We start from the raw sequence: 26,056 nt of genomic DNA on the forward strand, positions 1-26,056 counted from the left end.
GGGCTACAATGGCTTCTGGCCCCTTCTCGAGGGCTCTCCTGTCTTGTATCAGGGAGAAAGCATGAGCTACAGCGGCCCTGGATCACACTGTCAAAGTGGACAACGTTGACGCTGTGATTCATTCAAACCAGCAGTCTCAGCTGGCTCCCCTTGGAACCTTGCCAAAGAACAAAGGATTCTTGTCCCAACCGCAGTGGGCAGCAAAGTCCAGACCACACTGGGCCAAGAGATCAACACCCAGTGGTGACATCACACAGACATGATTTCTTGAAGTGAAAACTCCATTTATACCATGCTTAGGGAGAACATGGAATTTCAGAACCAATACTTGTCTTTATACATGGCCAGACTTTTTTAAAGATCACTTTTTATTCTTTGAGAATTTCATATCATGCGCCCGATCCCACTCATTTCTCAGTCCTTCCTTGTCCTCCCTCCACCCTTGTAGCCTCCCCTCCAAAAAAGAAAGGAAAAAGTAAAAAAAATAATAAAAAAGCCCCACTTTGCCCCTCCTCCTTGCCCACCTGTCCTTCATAAATGTATTCGCCGCAGTGGTAAGGGAAGCCGCGGTGTGCTGTGCAGTAGGCCCTTGTGCCCAACGGTTTTACTTGTATAACGTTCACTGCAACATGTTGTTGGTCTGGTTCAAGGCCTCTGGCTTCTGCTAGACCATCCATACTGGACCCCTCCCGCCCAGACTCCTCTTGGATACCATGCTGTTGTAGTCATGGAGACCCTGTGGCTATAGCTCTGCAGGACCGCCCTTAATGAACTCCAGTAGTCACAGATGGGGGAGACGTTGGGGTGGGCCTGGGTGGTAGCTGAGTTGATCAGCCCAGGCCTCCGCTGGGAACCCCCACTCAGGCGAGGTGAAGTGCAGGGTCAGCTTCCCTGCAGGCAGCAGTCAGGGAGAGGCAGGCCCAACTCTCCTGTGAGGGCAGGGCAAACTCTCTCAGGGGCAGGGCCAGCTCAGCATGGCCCTTGGACATCAGCATGGCTTTGGGTGGCAGCCCAGACCACAGGCACCCTCATGGCCTTTGGTAGTAATAGGGACCACAGACATCAACACAGCTCCCTGGCTACCGTGGAGCCACCTCGGAAGCAGCAGAGGTCCAGACATCACTTGGCTCCAGGTGGCAGTGCAGGCCGCTCTCGCCAGCCTGTTCCTCACCACAACAGCGTCTCCAGTCCCACCTCTCTCCACAGCACGAGTCGCTCTGTTTCTCTTCTCTCCCATTTCTCCACCACATGCTTGCTCGTCGCAGTGGCGCGCGGTGGGTGAGTCTCTACAGCCACAGAGTTTGCTATGACACTTCTCAACTGATGCAGCTCTGGAATCTACATTTCTTACATCCATTTAAATTGAAAGATAAAGATAAAGCAGAGCTACCCAAAAGGGTGGAAAACAATCACAAACGACTTGTCACCAAAGCTTTATTCTTGTCATCTCTGTCCTGTTCAGTATGGTGAACACACGCCTGTGGTTCAATAATGGAGTAACATGCAGACGAGGGACAAGAAGGAAGCCCAGACAAAGGACAGAAATGTCAAGCTCACTTTAAAAGTCTAGCCACTCAGGTCTTTCCTCAGGTGCTCCTTGGCTGTTACCCACATGTATTCACATGTACTGTGAGCGTGGATGATGGTGTCCGTGAGCTCTACAGGGCACAACAGACCTTGTAGAAGTCTTAAGGATGCCTAAACAAATTATATCGTGATTATTCATTTTCTAGACTTTGGGGATAGAAATACAAAAGAATATAAACAAAGCATGCTTTCTGAGGTTTCTTGGGTCAGTTAGTAGAAAAATAGGTGTTTTCTTTGGGGGGGGGTTATAGTGGGGAACCCTGAAGCTGAAATTTCCAAATTTATTTCCACCTTTGTCAGTCTTTAAGGGAGTGGTAGGCTTTGGTGGTCCGGCTGTTGACAAAGTCTGTCTTCTTAAACTGAGCCTTTGGAAGAAGCAGACAGAAATGTAAAAGGCTACTACATCCTCGCGTAAGAAAACGCCTCATCCGTTCATCAGCGGAAGAACATTTAGGTTGGCTCCATTTCCCGGCAGCTGTGACGTAAGCAGCAATGAACATGCTGAGCATGTCTGGGAAGCAGGGTGTCAACTCCTTGGCGTATGTCAAGGAGTGGTGTAGATTTGTTAGCTTCAGGATGCTCCGCACTGGTTTCAGAGTGGCTGCAGCAGCTTGCACTCCCAGCCGTGAAGGAGGCACCGCGTTCCCCACAGCCTTACCCGCCCCTGTCATTTGTACTCTCCATCTTAGCCCTTCCGATTACGGCAAGGGGAAATCTGAGAGCAGTTTTGATTTCCATTCCCTAACTGCTAAGGCTGGTGGAATATGTTTTGAAACAACCCAAATGCCCTTTAACTGATGAATGGCTGATAAAAATGCAGTACATGTACACAATGGAACTCTATTCAGCTGCAGAGAAAAACAAAGTCATAAAATCTGCAGGTAAAGAGATGAAACTGAAACACTCTACTGAGTGAGGCGTGCAGCCTCTAAAGACAAGCCCCATGTTCTCTCACTTTGTGGCCCCCAGCTCTTAATCTCCACATGCAAGTAAATAACCTGCAGAATCAGGAATATAACACTAGACCAAGGTAGTGCCAGGGAATTAGGGGAAGGTGGAGTGGGGGTGAGGGGAAGGTGGGGGAGGGGGGAGGGAGGATGGTGGGGCTGAGGGGTAAGGGGAAGGTGGGGCAGAGAGAGTAAGGGGAAGGTGGGGTGGGGGTGAGGGGAAGCTCTTGAGTGGGAATGACAAGACACGGGTGACATAAAGGTGGAAACAGAAAGAACTGGGGCACTTTCACTGGAAAGGGGGAGGGCGATGTGGAGAAAAAGTGGAGGAGGAAGGATAAATAACACTAAAGATGTTTGAAAAGACATAGGAACTCATTTTATGTTTCCTAAAATTATCTGTAATATCTATGTATATTCATAGTTTCATAGTTTAAAGAAGTTATGCCACGTGGAGTACCTAACAAACCCCTGGTACCATGCATGTGAAGCATCCTCTTGATTTGTTGGTCAGAGGAGTTCAAAAGACTTCCACAGCAATATAAGTTGTTAACGTTTCCTGTGTTGCCCACAGAACGTAAAGGTAAATCCCTATTGCTGAAGACACCATGCACTTTGGGACTCAGGACTTGGAGGAATGAAGCTGGAGCTGACTGGATCCTCCTTCCTAAGGAGGTGCTCACAGAGGGGAAGGTGCTGTGGAAGTGGCCAAGAGAGGAGCAGTCAGTAGCTCTAACCAGCTGTGAGGTCTGTGGGCCACAACGACGGGCCTGTCAAGACAGCCACAATGCTGCCAGAGTGGCGCTTTATTTTGGAAATGATCAATAATTGAATAATTGTCTAATTGGACTTAAGGGTCGCCCATAGGACTGATGTCATATCTGGTTTTGTAGGCTGTGGAGAGGTCATTTCCCCAAGAGGACAGCATTCTACTGCCAGATTCTAATATCATTTCTAACTGCATTACAAAGACTTTCCCTTAGAGCCACAGGTAAGTGTAGAGTCCACTCCTCGTCCAAGTTTTATTCTGCAGCATACAGAGACTATTACAGAGATCCACAGTGGGACTGTGCAGTACCTAACCGCAACTGATATATCTGGAATGCAGCCCTGGGTCTAAGGCTCAGGGAAAACCATGGAAGGGAAAGATTTTAAGATCCAGAGGCCCACAACACGGCTGATAGATCATATTCCCTAGATATGGCAGGGAAAATGGATCCATAGACTTTCAATAATATGATTGAACAAGACCAGCAAAATGGCACCACCAGCTGACGCATCAGTGTGGACAGGGGTGACCCCATATTACCCCTCTCCTGATGAAGAGCTACAGGCTAAAGGCCGCTGTGAGAGGGAGAACCAATCGCTCCCAGTGATAAACTCCTACATAGGTTGTCCAATTGCATGAGGTCAACCTTGGATACAAGCAAAGCTAAGTGGACTCAGTAGGTTACATGTACATGTGTACACGTATGTATTTATGTATGTACTCATGCATATGTGTATATACATGTAACAAAGGTACTTAAAGAAGAGAACCTGAATTTGGGAGGGACAATGCAGTGCCCATGTATGAAATTTTCAAAAAACAAATCAAAACAACAATGACAACCATAATAGCCAACCAATTTAAATACAAAGAAGAAAGTGCAGCTATCTGGTGATTTCTGATCACCTGGCTGAGGGCCAGGTCAAGTGTCACGTTTTATCTGGGCAGTGCGCTTACCTTCTTGTAGGCATTATGGAGTTCTGTATGTGTCCACAGAGAGTACAGAAGGACAGAAGCTGCTTTGCTGGCCTTGTTGGGGGCATAGCTGGAAAGAGAGATGCGTGTGGATTAGTGAGAAACGGAGTTTGGCCATTCCCTTCTCGTTCCTCAAGTCGCCATTGGTGCGGCTTCAGCAGTTGCCACTTGTCACACACAGAGGATGAGCTGCGAAAGCCAGAGTTCACTTAAGAGCTCTTTTATAAATCATAAGGGGAGCGCTGGTAAATAAGTAATTTACGGAGAAAGCCCACGATGTTTATACGTGTTTTAAATCCTTCAGTTTACTTACAGTGCCTTTTATTTGTATTTTTATGGTCATATCTACAGAGTCCAACGCAGAAAACCAAGCGAAGATGTGTGCATGCCTCCGAGACAAAAGGACCCTCCCAATGGGGGGCAAACCAAATTTTCCAAGTTAATAAAATACAGTCTTGTTCATTGTGTCTTTAGAACAGGGTCGACAGAGAACTTACTGTCCCAATCCAGTTCCCCACTGCATTTGACACCGCACTGACTTCTGATGCTCCAGTTCTAAATGTGCCCTCAACTTCCCATTTCTGGCTAGATGTCAGTTTTCTTTCAGATTTCATTACCATCTATTACCTACTAACATACAACTGTATTTTCTTTCATAAACAAAGAATATGGGTTTATTTCCCTTGGCACAAAGGTCTATTAACATGCAATCAAGAACACAGATAGCAGGGCTGGAGAGATGGCTCAGCAGCTAAGACCACTGACTGCTTTTCCAGAGGTCCCGGGTTCAATCCCTAGAACTGCATGACAGCTCTTGACTGTCTGTAATTCCAGTTCCAGAGGACCCGACACTCATGGAAAAATACTAATGCACATTAAAAAAAAAAAAGAATACAGAAAGCTACAATGTATACAAATGTTGGGCTTCGCCTCAGCTTCTCTTCCACACTAGCTTTGCCGGAAGGAGAGTAGCACTAGCCTCCTGTGGAGTTCTTAGTACCCTAGGGACATTCAGGGTCTCTTGGAAGAAGTAAATTCATTTAAGTTGCAGGTCCCTTACATTCAAAACTCTATAAAGTTCTTTAGTGACAAAGAGTTTTTATATTCATAACATTTATCTTTACGCTGTTTGGCACTTTTCTTTTTAAAGATAGAATATGGTAAAATGCCATTTTGCCTATAGTCTACAATTCTTCAATCACAGCCACTGCTCTGGGAAGCTAACTAATTACATCAGGAAACACCAGAATCCACAAGTAAGAGAAACGATGGCGCCTGTCTGACTGGATTTTCTAGAAGAGAATGAGGGCCCAGATCTGGATGCTGCCTGTGGCCTTGCTGCTCGTAGGACTCAGAAAGGTAACGGCAGCTAGGGCATTGATACAGTCGTGGTGGCGGGAAACGGGGACAGGAACTAGGGGACTTACCCTTCTCCTGCGCTGATGGTCATAATTTTCTGCAGGCCTCCGGTGTTGAGGAGGTCTCGTGCATTCTGGTGACTATTCTGCACTAAATTGTTCAGTGTGTAGCAGGCAGAGGCTGTAGTTTCGATGAGAAGGTCAGTACTTGGGACTGTGTCAGGAATTATGGAAACCAAATCTGGTAGAGTTTCTTTGGCTACAAATTGAAGGAAAAACAATGCTTGGTTAGAAGGATTTTTCTTTTAGGAGGATGTGTGTGTATGAACGTGTGTGTTTCACACACAGGAGTGTTTGGTATGTGTGCCTCCTGCACACGTACATGAAAGTCAAGCAGGTTGTCAGCTGTCTTCCTTATTCCCTTTCCGCCTATCACTTTGAGACAGGGTGTCTGACTGAACCAGGGTTTGGTTTTAGGGCACTGGCTGGCCAGTGACTCCTAGGCTCTGCCTCTCCCACCCCCAAGTGCTGGAGTCACAGGCTGACATATGAATCTGAAAACCTAATGCCCTGCTTTGAGTGTACTGAAAACCTAAAGCCCGCTCTCAGTGTACTGAAAACCTAAAGCCCGCTCTCAGAGTACTGAAAACCCAGTGCCGGCTCTCAGTGTACTGAAAACCTAAAGCCGGCTCTCAGAGTACTGAAAACCCAGTGCCGGCTCTCAGTGTACTGAAAACCTAAAGCCCGCTCTCAGAGTACTGAAAACCCAGTGCCGGCTCTCAGAGTACTGAAAACCTAAAGCCCGCTCTCAGTGTACTGAAAACCTAAAGCCCGCTCTCAGAGTACTGAAAACCCAGTGCCCGCTCTCAGAGTACTGAAAACCCAGTGCCCGCTCTCAGTGTACTGAAAACCTAAAGCCCGCTCTCAGAGTACTGAAAACCCAGTGCCCGCTCTCAGAGTACTGAAAACCCAGTGCCCGCTCTCAGAGTACTGAAAACCCAGTGCCCGCTCTCAGTGTACTGAAAACCTAAAGCCCGCTCTCAGAGTACTGAAAACCCAGTGCCCGCTCTCAGAGTACTGAAAACCCAGTGCCCGCTCTCAGAGTACTGAAAACCCAGTGCCCGCTCTCAGTGTACTGAAAACCCAGTGCCCGCTCTCAGTGTACTGAAAACCCAGTGCCCGCTCTCAGTGTACTGAAAACCCAGTGCCCGCTCTGTGTGCTGAAAATTCTTCCACAGAGTAAAAATGTCAAGCATTTTAAAATTTCATACTCTTCAATCCAGAAATTTTGTTTCTGGCAATACAGACATTACCTTAAAAGTTGAAAAAGATTTCCACAAAGATATTTTGGATAGAGTTATATATGTTAGAAAAAAAATCACAAAAGCCTAACTATCTTATAGGAATATGTTTAATTAACTAAAATACACTTTAAAAATATCAAGCTTCTGGTTTAGTTAAAATGAGGGGAACTTAAGACACCTGGACAACCCACAGCAGACTCTGCAGACAGCCTGACTGCAGGGTGCACACAGTAGGCCCCTCCCTGATAGATGTCTCTAACTTCTAACACCGGAAGCAACAGCACCTTCCTCCACAGGTTGTTCTGGGTGAGCCCAGGAGTTTATGCCCATTAATTGTGGCCACATGCAAGTTATCAGAAGGTTAAACCCCAGACTAAAAGACCTTGGGAACATGGGTATTCCTTTCACAACTTATGTGGACAATATGGAAATAATTCTGACCAAATAACAGGAAGGCCCCAGCTACCCGCTGAGCTCGGTGCCACATCCTTTTCATCACCAACCAGGAGATCCCTTCATAGACCCAGGCTGAGGAAACACACACGGTAAAGGCTGAGGAAGAACAGCAATGAAAGGGGTCTATCATATTTAGTTGTCTTAGGAAAGTACAGGCATCAATAAAATACATTCTACAATATACTATGGGAAGGCATCTATCTAAACCTATATCCACAATATATTCATTCTAGATAGATAGATAGATAGATAGATAGACAAATAATGAAATAAATATCTGGCTAAAAAAAATCTCATTTAAAAACACAACATATATTGAAATGAATTTTTACTTATTCTTGGCTATTAAAACTCAGAATCAAGATGGGTCCTATTGCATAAATTACACGTTGACTCTAGACCAATTTACAATTTTAAAGTTGTAATTATGCAACTGTAATTATATTGATGACACACATGCAGATGAGACCCCCCCCCCCCCGAATGGAACAGCCAGTGGGTGAGAGGTGGCATGCAGATCGAGTGTGGTCCAAGATTTCTCTTCTGCAAGTCATCAAAACAAATGAAGAAAAGGCTGGATGGGAGGAGGGAACTTGCCCTCCCGTGCAGCAAAGACAGGGCTGCTCATCACCGGCCCCCTGCACCTGGAAGTTCACTGAGCACCTATGACGCGCGGCCTTCGACTCACCAATTTCATTCTGCAGAGAAAGATTCCGTGACAAATTCCTCAGCAGGGAGACCGCAGTCTTTTTCACACTGGGATCACCCACGTGCAACATCTTCCGGGTGTGCTGAAGGCCATTTTCCTTCTGGACAACCATCCGAGCTACTGATGTGGGCATCTGTTGTGAGACAGATCCTGTAAATGCTATCACATCCACTATCGGAGAAGTTCTCTGCAGAGTCCAGAGGTTGAGGGACAATAAAAGCTAGAACTCTAGTGAAAGGACTTTACATGTATTTTCTTTAAATTCTTTGACATTTTCAATATAATTGCTAGGTAACAATTCTTTTTCAGCTGGGCAGTGGTGACACACACCTTTAATCCTGGCACTCGGGAGGCAGACGCAGGCGGATCTCTGTGAGTTCGAGGCCAGCCTGGTCTACAGAGTGAGTTCTAGGACAATCAGGGCTGTTACACAGAGAAACCGTGTCTCGAAAAACAGCAACAACAAAAAGGTTACTCATTATTTTTGTGCATCTGTGTTTATAAGCACACAGATCTGACTTTACTTTGTATTACACCTAAAGTTTTAACGTGTGTATGGCCACACCCTGCACATGTTGTGGAGGATGGAGAGGACATCCCATGCCTTCCATTGTCCTCCACTTTCTTCCCTTGAGCCAGGGTTTCAGTGAGCTTGAATTCTGCTGTTTCTGCTAGGCTGGCTGGCAAGCTCTTGGGACTCACATGTCTTCATTACCCCCAGGTGGACATGTTGGCTTTTTATGTCAGTGTAGGGCAGTCAAACTGAGATCCCTGTGCTTGCAAGGAAGTGCACCTCCCAGTCCTCTTGGGCTGAACTTTTAAAATCACGGGTTGAGTAATATAAACTTAACTAGACAGCACTTTTTTTCTATTTTCTTGAACTATTCACCTAATACAAGCTCATCTTTGTGGGTTTGGTCAATTTGGTCACATGGCTGCTAGCCGCTTATACAGAGACCCAGAGTCTTTGTTTTCCTAGACTGCCAGCTGAGGTGAGAAAACACAGTTCCTCTGTTACCACTTGGCTTCATTTAGTAGCTGATGCTTAGTTACCAGTCCTGTTTCTTCTGGTTCAAGTTTTGGTAACTAACATATTTCAACAAATTTATTTATTTCTAAACTACAAAACCAATTCATTACAAAAAGAGAAGTGGTATTTTTAAGAAGCATTTTCATTAGTTCTTTGAGAGTTTCAAAAATATAATGTGTTTGCCATATTTATCTTTCTCTCCTAACTCTTTCCTGATCCTCCCCTCCTCCCTCCCCATGCAACTTTGAACTGTCTTCTTTTAAGAGCCCATCTTGATGTACGGCCTCTCCGCGGTACCCACCAGTGTAGTTAAAGTTGCCTCGGCTTACAATTCTTTGCTCTGTAAAACTAAAAACCTTCATGAACCTGCGTCCATGCTGGAACATGGAATTTGGGGTAACCTAAATCTGTGTTCCCAGGCCATGGCCACTCATAATGGCTCCAGAATAAACTATCTCTTATTTGCCTTTAAAAAGAAAAAGGAAAAGAAAAAAGAAGGAAAGAAACTCAACTCCAGTTGGTGCTGCTCAGCTACTATTAGGTGTGGGTCTGCCCTGGAGTATGGCCGACTCATCAGGGATCTTCACACTAAAGAAAACTGATGTTCTCTTTCTCAGCAGCTACCAAACCCAACAGCTCTTCAGCTAGAGGAGGGACTCTACGTGTGTCTCCCCAGCCCCACCACTGGGGTTTTTCTGGCTTGAGCTTATGCAGGTCTTCTGTGTGCTGTCTCACTCCCTGTGAGTTCATATGTACACTGTCAGGTAGATATTAGGTGTTTGAAAAGGCAACACACTGCTAGCTGGATTATGCTTTCTTACCATGTAATCTGCTTTCACTGAACTTGCTAAGATGACCAGGCTTCCCCTGAACTCACTGAGATCTGTCTGCCTCCTGAGCACTGGCGTGGATTACAGCAGTCTGTGTATCTGAGACTACCGCTGGGTCAGGCCTAGGAAAATCTTACTCAGGATCTAAATGCTGACCTGGCTTTTTCTAGCCCTTTCTAGTTCTGTAGCCTTAGCTTGTGTCTGTGACTTTATATTAAACTTCCATTTGAAGTTAGTATGAGGCTATCATGACAACAATTCTTGTGATTCTTATCCACTCTTTAGGATGCTTACCTTTTTTGTCTCATATAAAAACTGCCTCCTACCACCACCTGTATTCTTCATTTTCTCAATTCTATTTTCTAGAATTGAGGGTTTTAATGTAGAACTAAAAGGAATATAGGATCTCTAAAACTGTTTTTGTGTTTATATTTAATATTCCTCAGGAAACTGTACATCACTTTACTTGAGTGTCAAAGTCTCCATGGCTAAAGGAAGCTAATTATTACTACTTCAAATACTTTGTAGCAACTACTAATCTTCCATCAACTCTTCTCCTCTAAGAAGGTTTCTTCCCCAGAGATATCCAGAAAGGAAGCTGTTTCTTGGGTACAATTCAGGACCTTGGGTGAAGAGAAGAGATGGGCATTCCTCTCTCCCCATATGCCATCTCCATGTATATTTTATCTGACGGCCTTGAAGACTGGCTGCCAGCCTTCTACTTCCTATCCATGCAGCTAAGCAAACTAACCACTTCACACCTCCTAGGCTTCCAGCTTCAATTCTTTCCATACATTAACTACTTAGTCTCACTGTGACAAGGAACCAGAAGAACATTGTCCTGTGTGGCCATGGAGCTCTGAATACCTTTTTGTCTTGTTCTCTATTTTCTATCACATTTATCTCCACGATTAGTCCCTTTTCCCCACCCTTAATTCCTAAACTTCACATCACTAACTGTCTCCTGCTAGCATCTGAACTAACGCTGGAGTGGCCCAGCTATCACATAAACGCGTGTCTACACCCAACAATGCTGTCGTCGCATCCTAGTTCAGCTTCACCGCCCACCAACGCTCTACTGTTCGGTCCATTTAGCTTTTTGCCTTTTCTGATTTTTTTAGATTTGTTATATTGCTAGAATAAATAGTACATTTTCAGATTAGCATTTCTGTGATCTCATTCATCCAGCCTCCCCCATGACCTCAAATGGTGCTGATAAACTTGGTGATTTTGGGCCGGGTGGTGGCGGCACACAGCTGGGCACAGCGCCTGGGAGACAGATTTAGGTGAATTTCTGTGAGTTCAAGGCCAACCTGGTCTACACAGTGAGTTCCAGAACAGCCAGGGGTATGTGAGAGGGAGAGAGAGTGAGAGAGAGAGAGAGAGAGAGAGAGAGAGAGAGAGAGAGAGAGAGATGCAAGTAAGGGGCTGGAGGAATATAGCTCTGTCTTTTCTTTCAGAGGACCCAGGTTCAGTTCCCAGCACCCACATGGTGGCTCACAACTGTCTCTAACTCCAGTTCTAGGGGATCTGACACACTTGACACACAGACATATATGCAGGAAAAGCATTGCAGGAAAAACATCAATGTACATGAAAACAAAACAAAACAAAAAAAATCTTGCTGATTTTAAATACTAACGGCAGATCTGGAATAAAGTTTCTTCCAAAATCCCATCAGATTTAAGCAGCTAGTGCTCATCTGCTGTCTTCAGAATGACGTTCCGACACCTTAGTGTGGCTCATGCTGTCCGCCTCACATGGCTTCTCTCCGTTACCACTAGTCCCCAGTTAGCTAGTAAAAATGACTATTAGTTTCTCTTGTTGGAAACAACGGAGTTCCTCCTTTCTCTTTGTTCACAAGCATGCTTCTGACAAATCAAATAAACAATGGTTGGTACTCTTAGCCGCATTGTAATGGTGAGGTGGTTTCTATGTGAAGACACTTATACTGCACACAGATACATTTTCTCAAATGTTTCTGTTCCCTCCAAGAGTGTTCAGCTATGTAGCTAAACGCACACACACACACACACACACACACACAAAGACCGGCTGTGTAATGAACCATTCTGGAGCGATTACTTCATCATCTAGGTAAATATAAACTTAGTTCTAACAATGATTTAAAATAGAATATAGAAACATAGCAGGCACACATATATGGCACAGGTAATAGCCTTCTGCCATATGCTTTGACTCTGATGATAAAAGTAAGTCTCTGGAAAGAAGATGAGCTCTGCCCTGTGGATGGGCTTCTAAGACACAGGTGTGCAGATGCCGTTTCAAATCCTGTGCTGGTGTGGGCACCACTGATTTACCGACAAAGAATACATTACTTCAAACTGTCCGGAGAGATAGCTCAGTGGTTAAGAGCGCTCACTGCCTGATTGCCCTCCCTCTCTCCCTCCCTCCCTCCCTCCCTCCTTCCCTCCCTCCCTCCCTCCCTTCCCTCCCTCCCTTCCTTCCTGAGGTCCTGAATTCGATTCCTGGCACCCACACAGTGGTTCAGGGCCATCCGTCCGGAGCTCTGGCGCCCTCTTGCGGGAAAAAGAAGAATACACCACTTCTGGTGTGAACAGACTTTCTGTGAGGGCACACATCCTTTGCAGGTAGTGCAAAAGGCAAGTGACCCCTGCCAACACAAACCTGTACCCTGGGCACTTTACCCAGACCAGGCCAAATGGGCTAATGAGACACCTTCGCTGAGTTCTTAATAGCAATATTTGTGAGGACAACGGGCTGTTAAATGTAAGCCTGCTGTCATTTCCAGCTGTCCTCACTACCATACGGCTCACAGGAACAGACTCCAGAGGTGGAGCGAGGCAGTCAAGACTAATCATGGAAGAAGACAGACCCACCCCAGACATCTGAGTTCCATATGAGAAATTCCTTCCTTTCCCTCTGTGTTTTTTTCAACTCATTTGAGGCAGAATTCTGAGGACTGTAATGGCAGAAGGACTAAACAAAATAAAAGCCAAGGCGTTGTTTTTGTAATTGCAGTCTGACGCGGCTTTCCAGAAACTGAGGTTGAAGTAGTAGAAGGCTGAAACCTTGGTGGTTTCTGAGAACTATCTTGGCTGGAATGAGGAAACCTTGCTCCTACCTGATTGCTTCACCTCTGCACCTAAGGTAGATCTGTCTACAATGCCCTCATTTTAAAAAGTAGAAAAGCTGTCACAAGACTTACCGGGCCACCTCCTGCTGTGAGATTCTGGAGCGCTCCTAATGAGGCCTCTTGGGTATAATTTCGGGCACTCTTGGCAATTAAGGACAAATACATCCTTATCACAATGGAATGCCACAGCCACTCCATGCCCCGGGGGCTGCTCTTCTCCTCGGGCATTGGCACGTCTTGGTATTGCTAAGCACACAAGAGTAAATGCACTTCAAGTGATGCCTAGGACCCTGACCCACACCAACAGACCAGAAATATTGTCTAGAAAGACTAGCAAATCAGGAAACAGGATATATGATTTTCAGTTACTTAACTTTTAGCTCACAGTAATTCTGCCTTTCTAAGGGACTCTCACACTCTCCGACTTTACACTTCACATTACAGGAATTAAACACAGGTGCTTCTGAAACTGTCTCCAGCTGCATCTAACCTAGATTCTAAATGGTCACCACTGGTGTGGGAATTCATTTCCATCAATAGCTTTTTTGGTCCCAGCCTTAGGGTGTGGCTTTTGTGTACTGATATGATCTCTTATTAGGGAGAGGAGAGGTCTCTCTCGCTCTCTTGGGAGGTCAGAGCATAAGCAAGCTGGTACGCTTGTTCACGTCTCCCTGGGGCAGAGCCGTGGGACACTGTGGCTGGACTCACTGTGTTTTCATCTTGTCCTATATTCCGTGAGTCTGTATTTCCCTTTGAATCCTTTTGAGTTGTAATAAAGACAATCTGTACCTCTCGCATCAGCCCATCACTTTGAAGATCAGGGAACAGGTCTGGTTCCCTCAAAGGCTTATGGAATTGTTTGGAATAGTATCAAGGATCTAAATTTACCAGCCATTTTCCAAATTCAAGAATACACTAACACTAAGAATACATTCTTTCACTTTTATGTCAGTTCTGAAAGAGGTATGTTATCTTTTCTAGGGAATTTGCTTTTAAAGTGTTCCCAGTTTATTTTTGGGATACACAATGAAAACACCAACCCTTCTGGTAATGCTTAAACAATGACTGTATCTCGGCCCACAGAGGACACAGGACAGCAAGGTTGAATCACTAACGGCACAAATCTGGAGTCAGATTAGTGGGGACTGAATTTTATCCCCTTCACCCAGTCACCGAATTCATATAGGAAAACTAACGAAGTTTCCTTATTGGTAGAGCCTCAAGGGAGGGCTGACGTGGGACCAGGAGTGAGCGTCTCCCTACCCTCATTCTCCCTTCATCCCCGGCTACCTCTCAAAGGATCCCTGACATACCTCTTTTACTTTCCTACTTCGAGTGCCAAAGCAGCCGGTACTCTTGTTACTGTTGGTCTGGATATTCCGGTTCTGCACGTAGATACTCTGGGAATACTTCTCTGGGAGCTCTGTCTCCAGCTGGTAGGAGAGGTTATGAAGAATGCACACACAGTTCTCTGTGGCCTGCGGGAAGAACGTGACTCCTGCTCACAGTCATAGTGACACCCCTCTCGGATGCCTTGTCTACCACAAGGCCTAAATATAGGCTTCAGCTCTCAAAAGCCTTACTGCATGCAGTTTAGTATGCTTGGACAATAAGGTACGCAGGAGTACCTAGGACCTCTGGGACGGCTAATGCGAGACTGTGAACGAATGGTCACGAGTACTTTTAAAATACAGAATCCAAGTTTCTTAAAATAACAAGTAGCCTCCCCCAACCCAACCCTTTTTAACATAACTGGAGGCTGAACCCAGGGCTCTTCTCCAGTGGTCAGATGCTCTACCAGTGAGCTGTAGTTCTAGCACCTTAGAGTATGTCTAAACATCCTATGTCCAGAACAAATTCAAACTTCCCGCACATAAATTAGTAGCCACACTAATACGGAGGATAGTCATGACACTGCCCACAGTGACCTATCAGAGGACACTATTACAGCTAGTATAGGGACACGCAAATGAAAGCAGCAGATGGGGCGCTGGAGAAGTGACAGACAGGTGGGCGGGAGGAGGAGCAGCCTGAGGTCATCCATATTGCTGTCATCTTTTGAAAGATAATGAGAATTCACTCACTCATCTCTTCGCCAGTCACTCACTCAGTGACGATACTATACATGTCCGGCCAGTGCTTCCCCCTAACCTACAATCTCCAGCCCCGGATATGCTGATTATCAGAAAGAAAACAGCAAGATTGGGTGATGGAAGAAATGAATTTAAGGGTTTATTGCTGAACATGTAGTATTTGACGAACATCCACACTGAGATGTTAAAACGTGTGTTGGAAATTTGGGTCTGGAAAAACTCTGAGTCTAAGGCTAGATAGAAATTTAAGTATCTAAGCACGTAATGAAAGCCTTGGGCTCGGAAAGCAAATCAAAACTACATCAAGCAAAAATTTTTACCAGTTTGAAGCATCTTAGTAAGTCCTAGTGGGTAGTCTGGCGTGAGGATGTTTAACTCTCGAGTTACCTTATCGTCCGGCTGGTAGTCTGCAATGGTTCCTCTGACATAATGGACCAACGAGTCAATGAGCCCATCACATCTTCTCATTGTCTTCCTCCCATCAGGGCCAGCTGAGCTCATGTTTCTTTCAAGAACAACAAGAAACTGTTAAGATACATTTTCTCTATCCTGAAGGCCTGTGTGAGACACGTACTATGAATCTCCAAAGTCTGTGTGAGATGCGTGCTATGCATCCCAAAGGCCCGTACAAGGCCTGTGCTAGGAACCCAATAGGCCTGAGTTTCAAAGCTTCATTTAAGGCGTCTTCCAGGTGTTTGGAACCTGGCAAACAACCAGAAATGTGAGAGCTTGCTTCATCCCATGTTATCAAGGCCCAAGCATGACTTATTAAATCTTGTCCATTTTTCTGAGAAACAGATTTGAGGCAAATGTTTGTAATTAAAGGAATACAGCACACTGGACACAGCAATAAGTTGTGTGTCCGAGTCCCAGCTGGCCCCACGACTTCACTCTAAATAACCTGAAGTTGTCTGGCTTCGCATTTCTTATCTGCAAAAGTGTGCTGGACTCTGTTGCTGGAGTCTTGGAGGTTTTTATACAAACTGTTAGTGATAAATATTAAGCCTGATACTCTAAACATGCCAGTCCTCTCCTCCAGAAGGCAAAGAGCTGCAGAGAACGTGCACTTTCCAGGGTCTGTGACGCCTGACTTATGAACATCTTTCTGTTTAATCTTTTCTAATTTTGCTAAAGCCGTGAGCACAAGTGGAAGCTGCTTCCTTATATAGAAATGCAGCTCATCAAACACGGTAAAGCAGAGTACTTGCAGATTCAGGTCATATTTATATGATGGCATTATTGCTTCTAGATTTCTTTGCATTGAGTTTTTCTTTTTTTTTTTTTTTGGTTTTTCGAGACAGGGTTTCTCTGTGGTTTTGGAGCCTGTCCTGGTTGAGTTTTTCTTTTAATCATTAGCCACTCAAAAAAGTTTCCCCTGAAAAATGTTAACACATCTGACAGGCTGTAGAGATGGCTCGGAGGAGCCAGGTTCAGAAAGGGGCTGTAAAGATGGCACCAGGTTCAACTCCAGAGACCCTGGTACATTCTGGGTTTTGTAGGCTCCTGCATGCACAGGGTACATATAAACTCAGTCAGGCGTATACATACAATAAAAAGAATACTAAAAAAAAAGTTAGATTTTAGAATTTGAGAACTGCCCCCTATTCATTTTGCCAACTTTAATTAAAAAGAAATATTGTAAACTATGTCGTGTCTGTTTATGGACAAGTAAAATATCAAAAATATATTCAGGAGTTTTTCTTTATATGTCTCAGGCAGTGTCACTGTTAGACTAATAATTCAAGAACTCGTGGGGTCTTATTTTCTCTATTTAAAAATATAACTGCACTAAGTGACTTCAGAATACTTTTCTGTCCCCACATACTGCTTTCAAAGGAGCCAATGTGCCCGGCATTACATCAAGAACTAAAGGACATGGGAGTGGACATAATACAGTTCCATGGGGTCCCGGCGATAAGCTGGCCTCTGTGCAACCAATGCTTGGCTGCTTTACTTCTGCAATGTGGCTTCACGGTGGAGAGAAGACAGCACTAACAATTTAATGGCTGTGGAACTGACACAGTGAAAAAATGTGTCTTAACAAAATTCCTTCAGTGACTGTGATTCTTCAAGCACTTCACTACCTTGACTTTTGCTGTTACTTTGTCAATTACAAGACAAGACAACAAAGGCTGGCGAGACAGCTTAGAAGTAGAGGAGTTGCTCCAAGCCTGGGAGCTGAGTTTATAACTGGTACACACAGGGCAGAGAGAACCGAGTGGCCAAGCTGTCCTCTGACCATCACACGCACATCCCTCCCAGTAATGAAGACATTTTAAAAAGGTAACTAGTGGGTTTGTTAACTGGAAACAAAAATCACGTTGACGAGAGCATTTTCTTAAATGGTCATTTACACCGGCACCATCTGTCTCTGTCTGCTCTGGCCGTCACCAGTCCTGCAGTCTGCTAAGAAGCACGCTGATCATTTTAACCCTTCATATCGACTCCTGTGGCATGTTTCAGACCAGGAAGGTCACCAGAGTCAACCACTGTTCTTTTCCACTGCTAAGGTCAAAAGAGGGTCCGGTCCTCACGGATTCTCCTGTGCTTAAGAGGAGTCCATGTCTCCTTTAGCCTAACTTTTTTAAATTAGTCCGCTGTCCATCTGTTGAGAACAAACACTGACTTTGGAAGCAATGAGACAGTTCTGCAGTGACTCTTCCGTGCGGAGTGGACAGCAGGGAACACTTTGGACTGGGAAGATGCATCAGCTCCACAGCAAGTGAAAACACATCCTTTTCTCCCTCCCAATTTCTCACATGAAGAAGTCAAAACGAGTTTAAGCTACTTTTCCTGCTGACACCAAATGAGTGGAAACGTCAGGAAGGAGGACAATTTCCTTCCATTTTATTCTATATGTATGGGTCTGTACACCGTGTCCGTGCAGTGTCTGTGGGGGTCAGGAAGGGAGGACAGTTTTCTTCCGTTTTATTCTATATGTATGGGTCTGTACACCATGTCCGTGCAGTGTCTGTGGGGGTCAGGAAGGGAGGACAGCTTCCTTCCGTTTTATTCTATATGTATGGGTCTGTACACCGTGTCCGTGCAGTGTCTGTGGGGGTCAGGAAGGGAGGACAGTTTCCTTCCGTTTTATTCTATATGTATAGGTCTGTACACCGTGTCCATGCAGTGTCTGTGGGGGTCAGGAAGGGAGGACAGTTTTCTTTCGTTTTATTCTATATGTATGGGTTTGTACACCATGTCCATGCAGTGTCTGTGGGGGTCAGGAAGGGAGGACAGCTTCCTTCCGTTTTATTCTATATGTATGGGTCTGTACACCGTGTCCGTGCAGTGTCTGTGGGGGTCAGGAAGGGAGGACAGTTTCCTTCCGTTTTATTTTGGTATGTATGGGTCTGTACACCGTGTCCATGCAGTGTCTGTGGGGGTCAGCAGAGGGAATCAGATCTCCCGAAACTGGCTTTACAGATGACTGTGAGATGTGTGGCTGCTGGGAATTGAACCTGGGTCCTCTATAACAGCATCCAGTGCTGCTAACTGCTGAGTCATCTCTCCAGTCCTATAGAACTGGTTTTTTATTCTATGTAGAGTGGTGTAGGAGAGAGAAAACTTCATCCAACATCCACTCTTCCTGCACTTTGTTTAGCAAATATCATATGTCCCCAACCACAAGAAAATGTTCTTTAGGTTTCAAAGCTTCTGATCTTTTCCAACCTCTGGATGAGAGAGACGACCCTTTAAAGTCACCCTGACACTTCAAAGGTCAGCCTTGCTCACTCGTTGGATCTCCTGTGTAGCTTGCAAAGAGGACTTAGCTTTGAGTGACTTCAGAGTGTTTATTCTGGTCCAGACGGTAAAACGCGGGGGCGCTGCTGCCAGCCTCACCGCAGTAACTGTTATCTTTAGTCTTTATTGTCCAGACACTGCTGGCTTGAAATAGGCCTTATCAGGGGCTCTGGCAGCTGATACCTTTGCTGACAGGAAGTGTATGGAACCCTGATGCGCAGAACTGACCTTGCATATCAAAACTATTTCCCATCTCACTCAGCTATCCAAAAATATAAACAAGGGGAGACTATCCCACTTCACCTGTGGACAGAAATCACTAGACAGAAAGTAATTTGCTATTACACTGCTCTGACAAAAACCAATAATTAATGTAGAATGACATTTATCTGAAAGCATTTTTTCAACAGTTAATCTTTAATGTTTGTAAGAAACAGAATTAGACAGAATATATCCTTTTACGATATGCCTCCTGAATCCTGAGAAATACTTATTATTTTTTCCTGTATGTAACCCAATGGAGACTTAACGTGGAAATACCGCAGAAGCACAAACTAAGTATACTAAAATAACCATCCTATTGCAAAGTAAGGCTGAGCTTCTAAGCCAGCCCCCAGTACAAGTAAACAGCAAAGAAGAGAGAGTTCATGCAAGGCTCAGTCCACTAGGCCCAATGTGGTGTCCACAGCAAAGAACTGACCCAGGCTCCTGCACGCCCTCCCCCTCCCCCCGCATGGCTTTTACTGGGGTCAGGGGATTAATTCTGACCTCTCTGCACCTCTGAAGAGGTCTCAGACTTCAGAGTTTTCAAATGTTTCAGATTCCTTGTCTGGGAGCAAATCTGCTGTTCTGGACTCTCTCCAAGACTGTTTACCTCTCACATTCCTGAGTGTCAAAGGAAAAGGGAGCACAAAGTACCTTGGCCCTTGCTAGAATTAAAAGGAAGACTGGCATGTCTCCGTTAGGATTAATGGTGTCACGATGGAATCACCATTCATACAGTAGACTAAAGAATGGGACTAGAATTCCGATAGCATAGGAAACAGTCCCAAGAATTGACAAATGAAACTACAAGAAATTAAAAAGTTTCTGTACAGAAAAAGAAACAACAAACAGGCTGCAGAATGAGGGAAAAAAATGTCCAGCTACACCTCAAACAAAGGGTTAATTCTTGAACATATAAAGGACCTCAGAAGTTAAAAACCAAAGAAGTAAAGCTGCTAATCAATCAACAAGTAATGATATGAACAGTTTTCAAAAGACAGTCAAGTAGACACTAAACCACTATGGGACACTAAGTGGGGAACCTGCCTAGCATCTATGAAGTTCTAGGTCCAATTCTCTGTAGCCATGAAAGGAAGTAAAATAAAACAACCCTCCATTAAACAAAAAATAGAAATAAACAGTCCTAAAGAAGTAGCATAAACTTTAAAATTACTTTTGCTTCACAGAACAAGAAAATAATTCTTTTGATGATAGTTATAAAAATCACCAAAAATGGCTACTACTCACTGAGCTAAGCCAAATACCCCACCACAGCAGTGTCTTTACAGACAGACGGAGTAAGAGAAAGAAAGGGATGGAGGAGAACATTTCATACTCATCAAAGGAAAAATCCATCAAGATAAAGTCTGAATTCTGAACATCTATGCCCCAAATACAAGGGCACCCACATTTGTAAGAGAAATATTACAGAAACTTAAATCACAGATTGAGCCCCACACATAACAGTGGGAGACTTCAACACCCCACTCTCACCACTGGACAGGTCTGCCAGACAGAACCTTAACAGAGAAATAAGGGGTTAACAGATGTCATGAATCAAATGGACCTAACAGCCACTTACAGAACATTTCACACAAACACAGACAATGTACCTTCTTCTCTGCACCTCATGTAACATTCTCTAAAACTGACCACATGCTTGGTCACAAAACAAATCTCAACAGATATAAAAAAAAATGGAATAACCCTCTGTATCTTATGGAATCACCAGGAGATAAAGTTTGAGTTTAACAACAACACAAATGACAGAAAGTCTACAAACTCATGGAAACTGAGCAACTCTCAACTGAATTACCACTGGGTCAAGGAAGAACAAATTAAAGACTTCCTACAATTCAATGAAAATGAATGCACAACATACCCAAACTTATGAGACACAGTGAAATCAATACTAATAGGAACATTCACAGCACTATGTGTCTGCATAACGAATTTGGAGAAATCTCACACTAGCAATTTAACAGCACACCTGAAAGCTCTAGAACAAAAAGAAGCAAACGTACCCAAGAGGAGTAGATGACAGGAAATAATTAAACTGAGGGCTGGAATCAATAAACTAGCAACAAAGAGATACAAAGAATCAATAAAACAATGAGTTAGGTTTTTTTTAGAAAATCAATAAGATAGACAAACCCTCATCCAAACTAATAGAGAGAGAGAGAGAGAAATAACATCCAAATTAATAAAATCAAAAACCAAAAAATAACGACATAACAACAGACACTGAGGATATCCAGAGAATCATTGGGTCATACTTCAAAAACCTGTACTCAACATATTGGAAAATCTACAAGAAATGGACAGATTTCTTGATAGGTACCACATACCAAAATTAAATCAAGATCAGACCAGATAAACAATTTAAATAGACCTATAATCCCTAAGGAAATAGAAGCTGTCATTAAAAGTTCCCTAATTAAAAAAAAGAAAGAAAGGAAGGAAGGGAGGAAGGAAGGAAGGAAGGAAGGAAGGAAAATCTCAGGGCCAGATGATTTTAACACAAAATTCTACCAGAGTTTTAAAAGACAACTAATATCAAAACTCCTCAAACTGTTCCACACAACAGAAACAGAATTCTGTTAAATTCCTTTTATGAGGCTTGTCACCCTGATACCCAAAATCACACAAAGACTTAGCAATGAAAAAAATTACAGAACAATTTCCTTCATGAACATTGATGCAAAAAAACTCAATAAAATATTTGCAAATCTATTCCAAGAACACATAAAAAAGATCATTCACTATGATCAAGTGGACTTCACCCAGAGATGCCAATGTAATCCATCATATAAACAAACTGAAAGAAAAGAAACCACATGATAATCTCTGTAGATTGCTGAAGAAGCCTTTGACAAAATCCAACTCCCCTTCATGATAAAAGTCTTGGAGAGACCAGGGATGCAAGGAACATACCTAAGTATAATAAAAGCAACTGCTAGCCAACAACCAACATCCAATTAAAAGGAGAGAAACTCAAAGCAATTCTACGAAAACCAGGAAAAAGACAAGGCTGTCCATATCTATTCCATGTCTATTTCATGTCCATACTCTCTCCATATCTATTCAATATAGTACCAGAAGTTCTAGCTAGAGCAATAGGACAACAAAAGGAGATCAAGGGAAATGAAGAAGTCAAACTTTCGCTACCTGCAGATGATATGATAGTATACATAAGTGACCCCCAAAATTCTACAGCTAATAAGCACCTTCATCAAAGTGGCTGGATACAAGATTAACTCATAAAAATCAGTTGCCCTCCTATACACAGATAGTAACAGATTGAGAAAGAAATCATGGAAACAACACTCTTTACAGTAGCCACAAATAATATAAAACATCTTGGGGTAGTCCTAACCAAGAAAGTAAAATACCTGTATGACAAGAACTTCAAGTCTTTGAAGAAGGAAATGGAGAGGCTATCAGAAGATGGAAAGATCTCCCATGCTCATGGATCAGTAGGATTAACATAGTAAAAATGGTCGTCTTACCAAAAGCAATCTACATTCAATGCAATTCCCATCAAAATTCAAACACAGTTCTTTACAGACCTTGAGAGAACACTATTCAACTTCATATGGGGAAAAAAAAACAGAATAGCTAAAAACAATCTTGTATAATAAAGGAACTTCTGGAGGTATCACTATCCCTGATCTCAAACTCTATTATAAAGCTATAATAATAAAAACAGCATGGTATTGGCATAAAAACAGACTTGTGGACAGATGGAATCAAATCGAAGACCCCTAAATAAATCCACACACTTATGGACACCTGATTTTTGATAAAGAAGTTAAAATTACACAATGGAAAAAAGAAAGTATCTTCAACAAATATTTGGCATAACTGGATGTTGGCATGTAGAGAAATGCAAATAGATTCATATCTATCGCCCTGTACAAAACTCAAGTCCAAATGGATCAAAGACTTCAACATAAATCCAGGTACACTGAACCTTAAAGAAGAGAAAGCTGGAAGTAGCCTTGAACACATTAGCATAGGAGACAACTTCCTGAATAGAATACCAGTAGCACAGACACTGAGATCCACAATAAATGGGGCTTTCGGGGGTGGAGCAATGTCCTTCCAGTAGAACCCATTCACGGTGGGCTTTTTCAAGGGCAGAGTCTGGACTAAGGCAACTCCAGGGGAGGGGTCTGCTGCTTGGCACCCTGAGGGCGGGGTCTGTAACAGGTGCAAGCTGGAGATTCTACACACTTTTCCCTGGAGACACCATGGTGTGCGCTCACTCGTAAGTGGACATTAGCTGTAAAGGAGATCTAATGCCCTCTTCTGGTCTCTGTGGCATCAGGGGCTCACATGGTGCATAAGCATGCACAGACAAAACACTAAGACACTAAAATAAAATTAAAATAAAAGAATTTCATCTAACTAAATTGGGAAAATTAAGACATGGATGAATTTCTAGATTCATATGACATGCCAAAATTAAACCAAGACGAAATAAATAACTTACTATTTCCACAACCAGCAAAGTGACTGAAGCAGAAATAGTCTCCCAACTAAGGAACTTCAGAGAACTAATACAATCACTACTTACATAAAGTACAATATATAAGATCTAAATATATAACATAGATTAATCCATGAAATGGAAAAGGAAGGTCCCTGAGCTCTTTTTATGAACCCAGCATTTTACCCTCATTCAAAACCAGATAAAGACACCAAGCACAGACACAGATTATCAGCAATCTCCTGATGAACAAAGACAGATACAAAAATTCTCAACAAAATACTTACAAACTCAATCTGATATCACATCCTAAAGATCCTTCATCGTGAACAGGTTGGCTTTACTTTAGAGATGCAGAGATGGTTTGTCATCAATCAAGAAATGGAAGTCGTCACATAAACAGACTCAAAGAAAATTATCATAATCATTTCAATAGAAACAGAAAAGGCTTTTGAGTCTTAGTGACCATGTCCCAGTCAGTAGGTGGGAGCCTAGCCAGTTTGGATGTTCACCTTCCTAGATATGGACGGAGGGGGAAGGACCTAGGACTTAACACAGGGCAGGGAACCAGGACTGCTCTGTGGACTGGAGAGGGAGGGGGAGAGGAGTGGGGGGAGGGGGAGAAGGGTGGGAGGAGGGGGAGGGAAATGGGAGGCTGGGAGGAGGTGGAAACTTGTTTTTTGTTTATGTTTTTTTTTCTTCTTTTCGCAATAAAAAAAAAAGAAAATTGCAATCTATTTGTAAAATGAAATCCTATATGTCAATAAAAAGAATGTACAGCAGAAATGTATATGAAAATGAACAAATTTCAAAAAAACATTATGCTAAATAAAATAAGCCAGACATAAAAAAAAAAGAAAAAAAAAAGAAAAGGCTTTTGAAAAAATCAAACATTCCCTCTCGATAAAAGCCATGGAGAGGCTAGGAATGGCGAGAGCATACATCAACATTATATAAATATATACAATACATTTATAGCAAACTCCACATTAAATAGAGAAAAACTACAAGTGTTCCCAATAATATTAGGAATGAAACAGGATAGTCCCTCTCTCCACTTCTATTTATTACAGTGCTTGATGTCTCAGCCTGAGCAGTATGTGAAAAAAATAAAGAGACAGAAATAGGAAAAAAAAAAAAGCAGGTCAAACCTTGCTTGTAGATGGTGCAAGACTCTGAAGACGGAACCAAAAAATTCTTAGTGCTGATAAACTTTGTCAGTCAAGTGGCAGGGTACAAAAATCAATACACAGAAGCTTTACCTCTCTTATGTGCCAACGACAAACATACAGACAAAGAAATCAGAAAAACAATCACATTCATGGTAACCACAAAAATGACAACCAGGATAAACCCAGCCAAGGAACAAAAGAGTCCTATAATGGAAACTTTAAACGCTGAAGAAATGAATGGACTGTGGAAGACTTTTCATTCTTAAGGACTGGAAGAATCAATAACATAAAAATGGCCATCCTATTAATGGTAGTCTGCAACTTCAATACAATTCCACTCAAAATTCATGTAGAAAAAACAATCTAAAAATGTATATAAACGCATGAAAGAACAGAGATAACCCAAAGCAATACTGAACAAACTAATTACAGTGGGAGATGTCATATACCTTCTTCCAGATACAATGTCTTTATTACTTCATCTACACGTCCTCTTGGACAAAACTAGATCCCTCTCCCCTTGGGAATTTCAGAAATCTAAACAGCTCTCTAGAAACGGTACTCAAAGAATAAAAACAGAGTTCGGTAAGAACAAGAATAAAGGACAGCCAGTGATTAAGGCCCAAAGAAGGCCGGACAAGCTGTCTTTCTCAAGTTAGCTTCTTTCCTCTTATCAGTTCCCCCATACTTTGGCTTCAGCACTTGAATAAACTGGCCCAGTCCCTCACCAGGGCAAAGCAGGAGAGCTGGTCCTGGTGGTTCAGGTGCAGGAGAGCGGGTGGGCTGATCGACTCAGCTACCATCCAGGCCCAGATCCAGGGTTTTGAATTAGTCCACCCCAACATCTACCCCATCTATGACCTGCACATGAAAGGGACCTGTCCTGCAGAACAAAGCTGCATGATCTCCATGACACAGAGCAATAACAAGGTATCTGGGAGGAGTCCCAGTGAAGATCCAGTATGATAGTGTAGCAGAAGCCAGAGGCCTTGAACCAATCCAGTGGCCATTGCAGTGAGCATTTGCAAGTAAAGCTGTTTGGGTAAAAGGTTACACTGTGTGACACACCATGACACACCACAGCTTCCAAGGCAAGATTTTTTTAAATTTTCTTCTAATTTTTTTGTTTTCTTTTGGGAGGGTGTTACAAAGGCAGAGAGTGGATACAGAGGGATAGGGAGATGAGTGGGCTTGGGGTGCATGATGTG

General features: G+C 43.3%; 1 protein-coding gene across 2 annotated transcripts in view; it reads right to left on the minus strand.

Annotated features, from left to right (window-relative positions):
- Positions 1-345: 345 nt before the first annotated feature.
- Pkp2 (plakophilin 2) overlaps positions 346-26,056 on the minus strand; it is a 58,709-nt gene continuing 32,998 nt past the window's right edge. Inside the window, exons 7-14 of one of the 2 annotated variants that reach the window (XM_041678064.1) lie at positions 15,564-15,681; positions 14,397-14,561; positions 13,156-13,329; positions 8,085-8,238; positions 5,706-5,895; positions 4,261-4,348; positions 1,879-1,952; positions 346-1,698 (exon numbers count right to left, since the gene is read on the minus strand). In XM_041678064.1, the coding sequence (XP_041533998.1) occupies positions 1,884-1,952; positions 4,261-4,348; positions 5,706-5,895; positions 8,085-8,238; positions 13,156-13,329; positions 14,397-14,561; positions 15,564-15,681 (958 nt within the window). In that variant the 3' untranslated portion in view covers positions 346-1,698; positions 1,879-1,883. Of the gene's footprint in view, positions 1,953-4,260; positions 4,349-5,705; positions 5,896-8,084; positions 8,239-13,155; positions 13,330-14,396; positions 14,562-15,563; positions 15,682-26,056 lie in introns of both variants that reach the window. The other variant, XM_041678063.1, reaches the window with a different exon arrangement.

Source organism: Microtus oregoni, unplaced genomic scaffold (genome assembly GCF_018167655.1).
Source record: "Microtus oregoni isolate MIOR12 unplaced genomic scaffold, Mior012 000029F_ref0000214, whole genome shotgun sequence".
In the NCBI taxonomy this organism is placed as follows: domain Eukaryota; kingdom Metazoa; phylum Chordata; class Mammalia; order Rodentia; family Cricetidae; genus Microtus; species Microtus oregoni.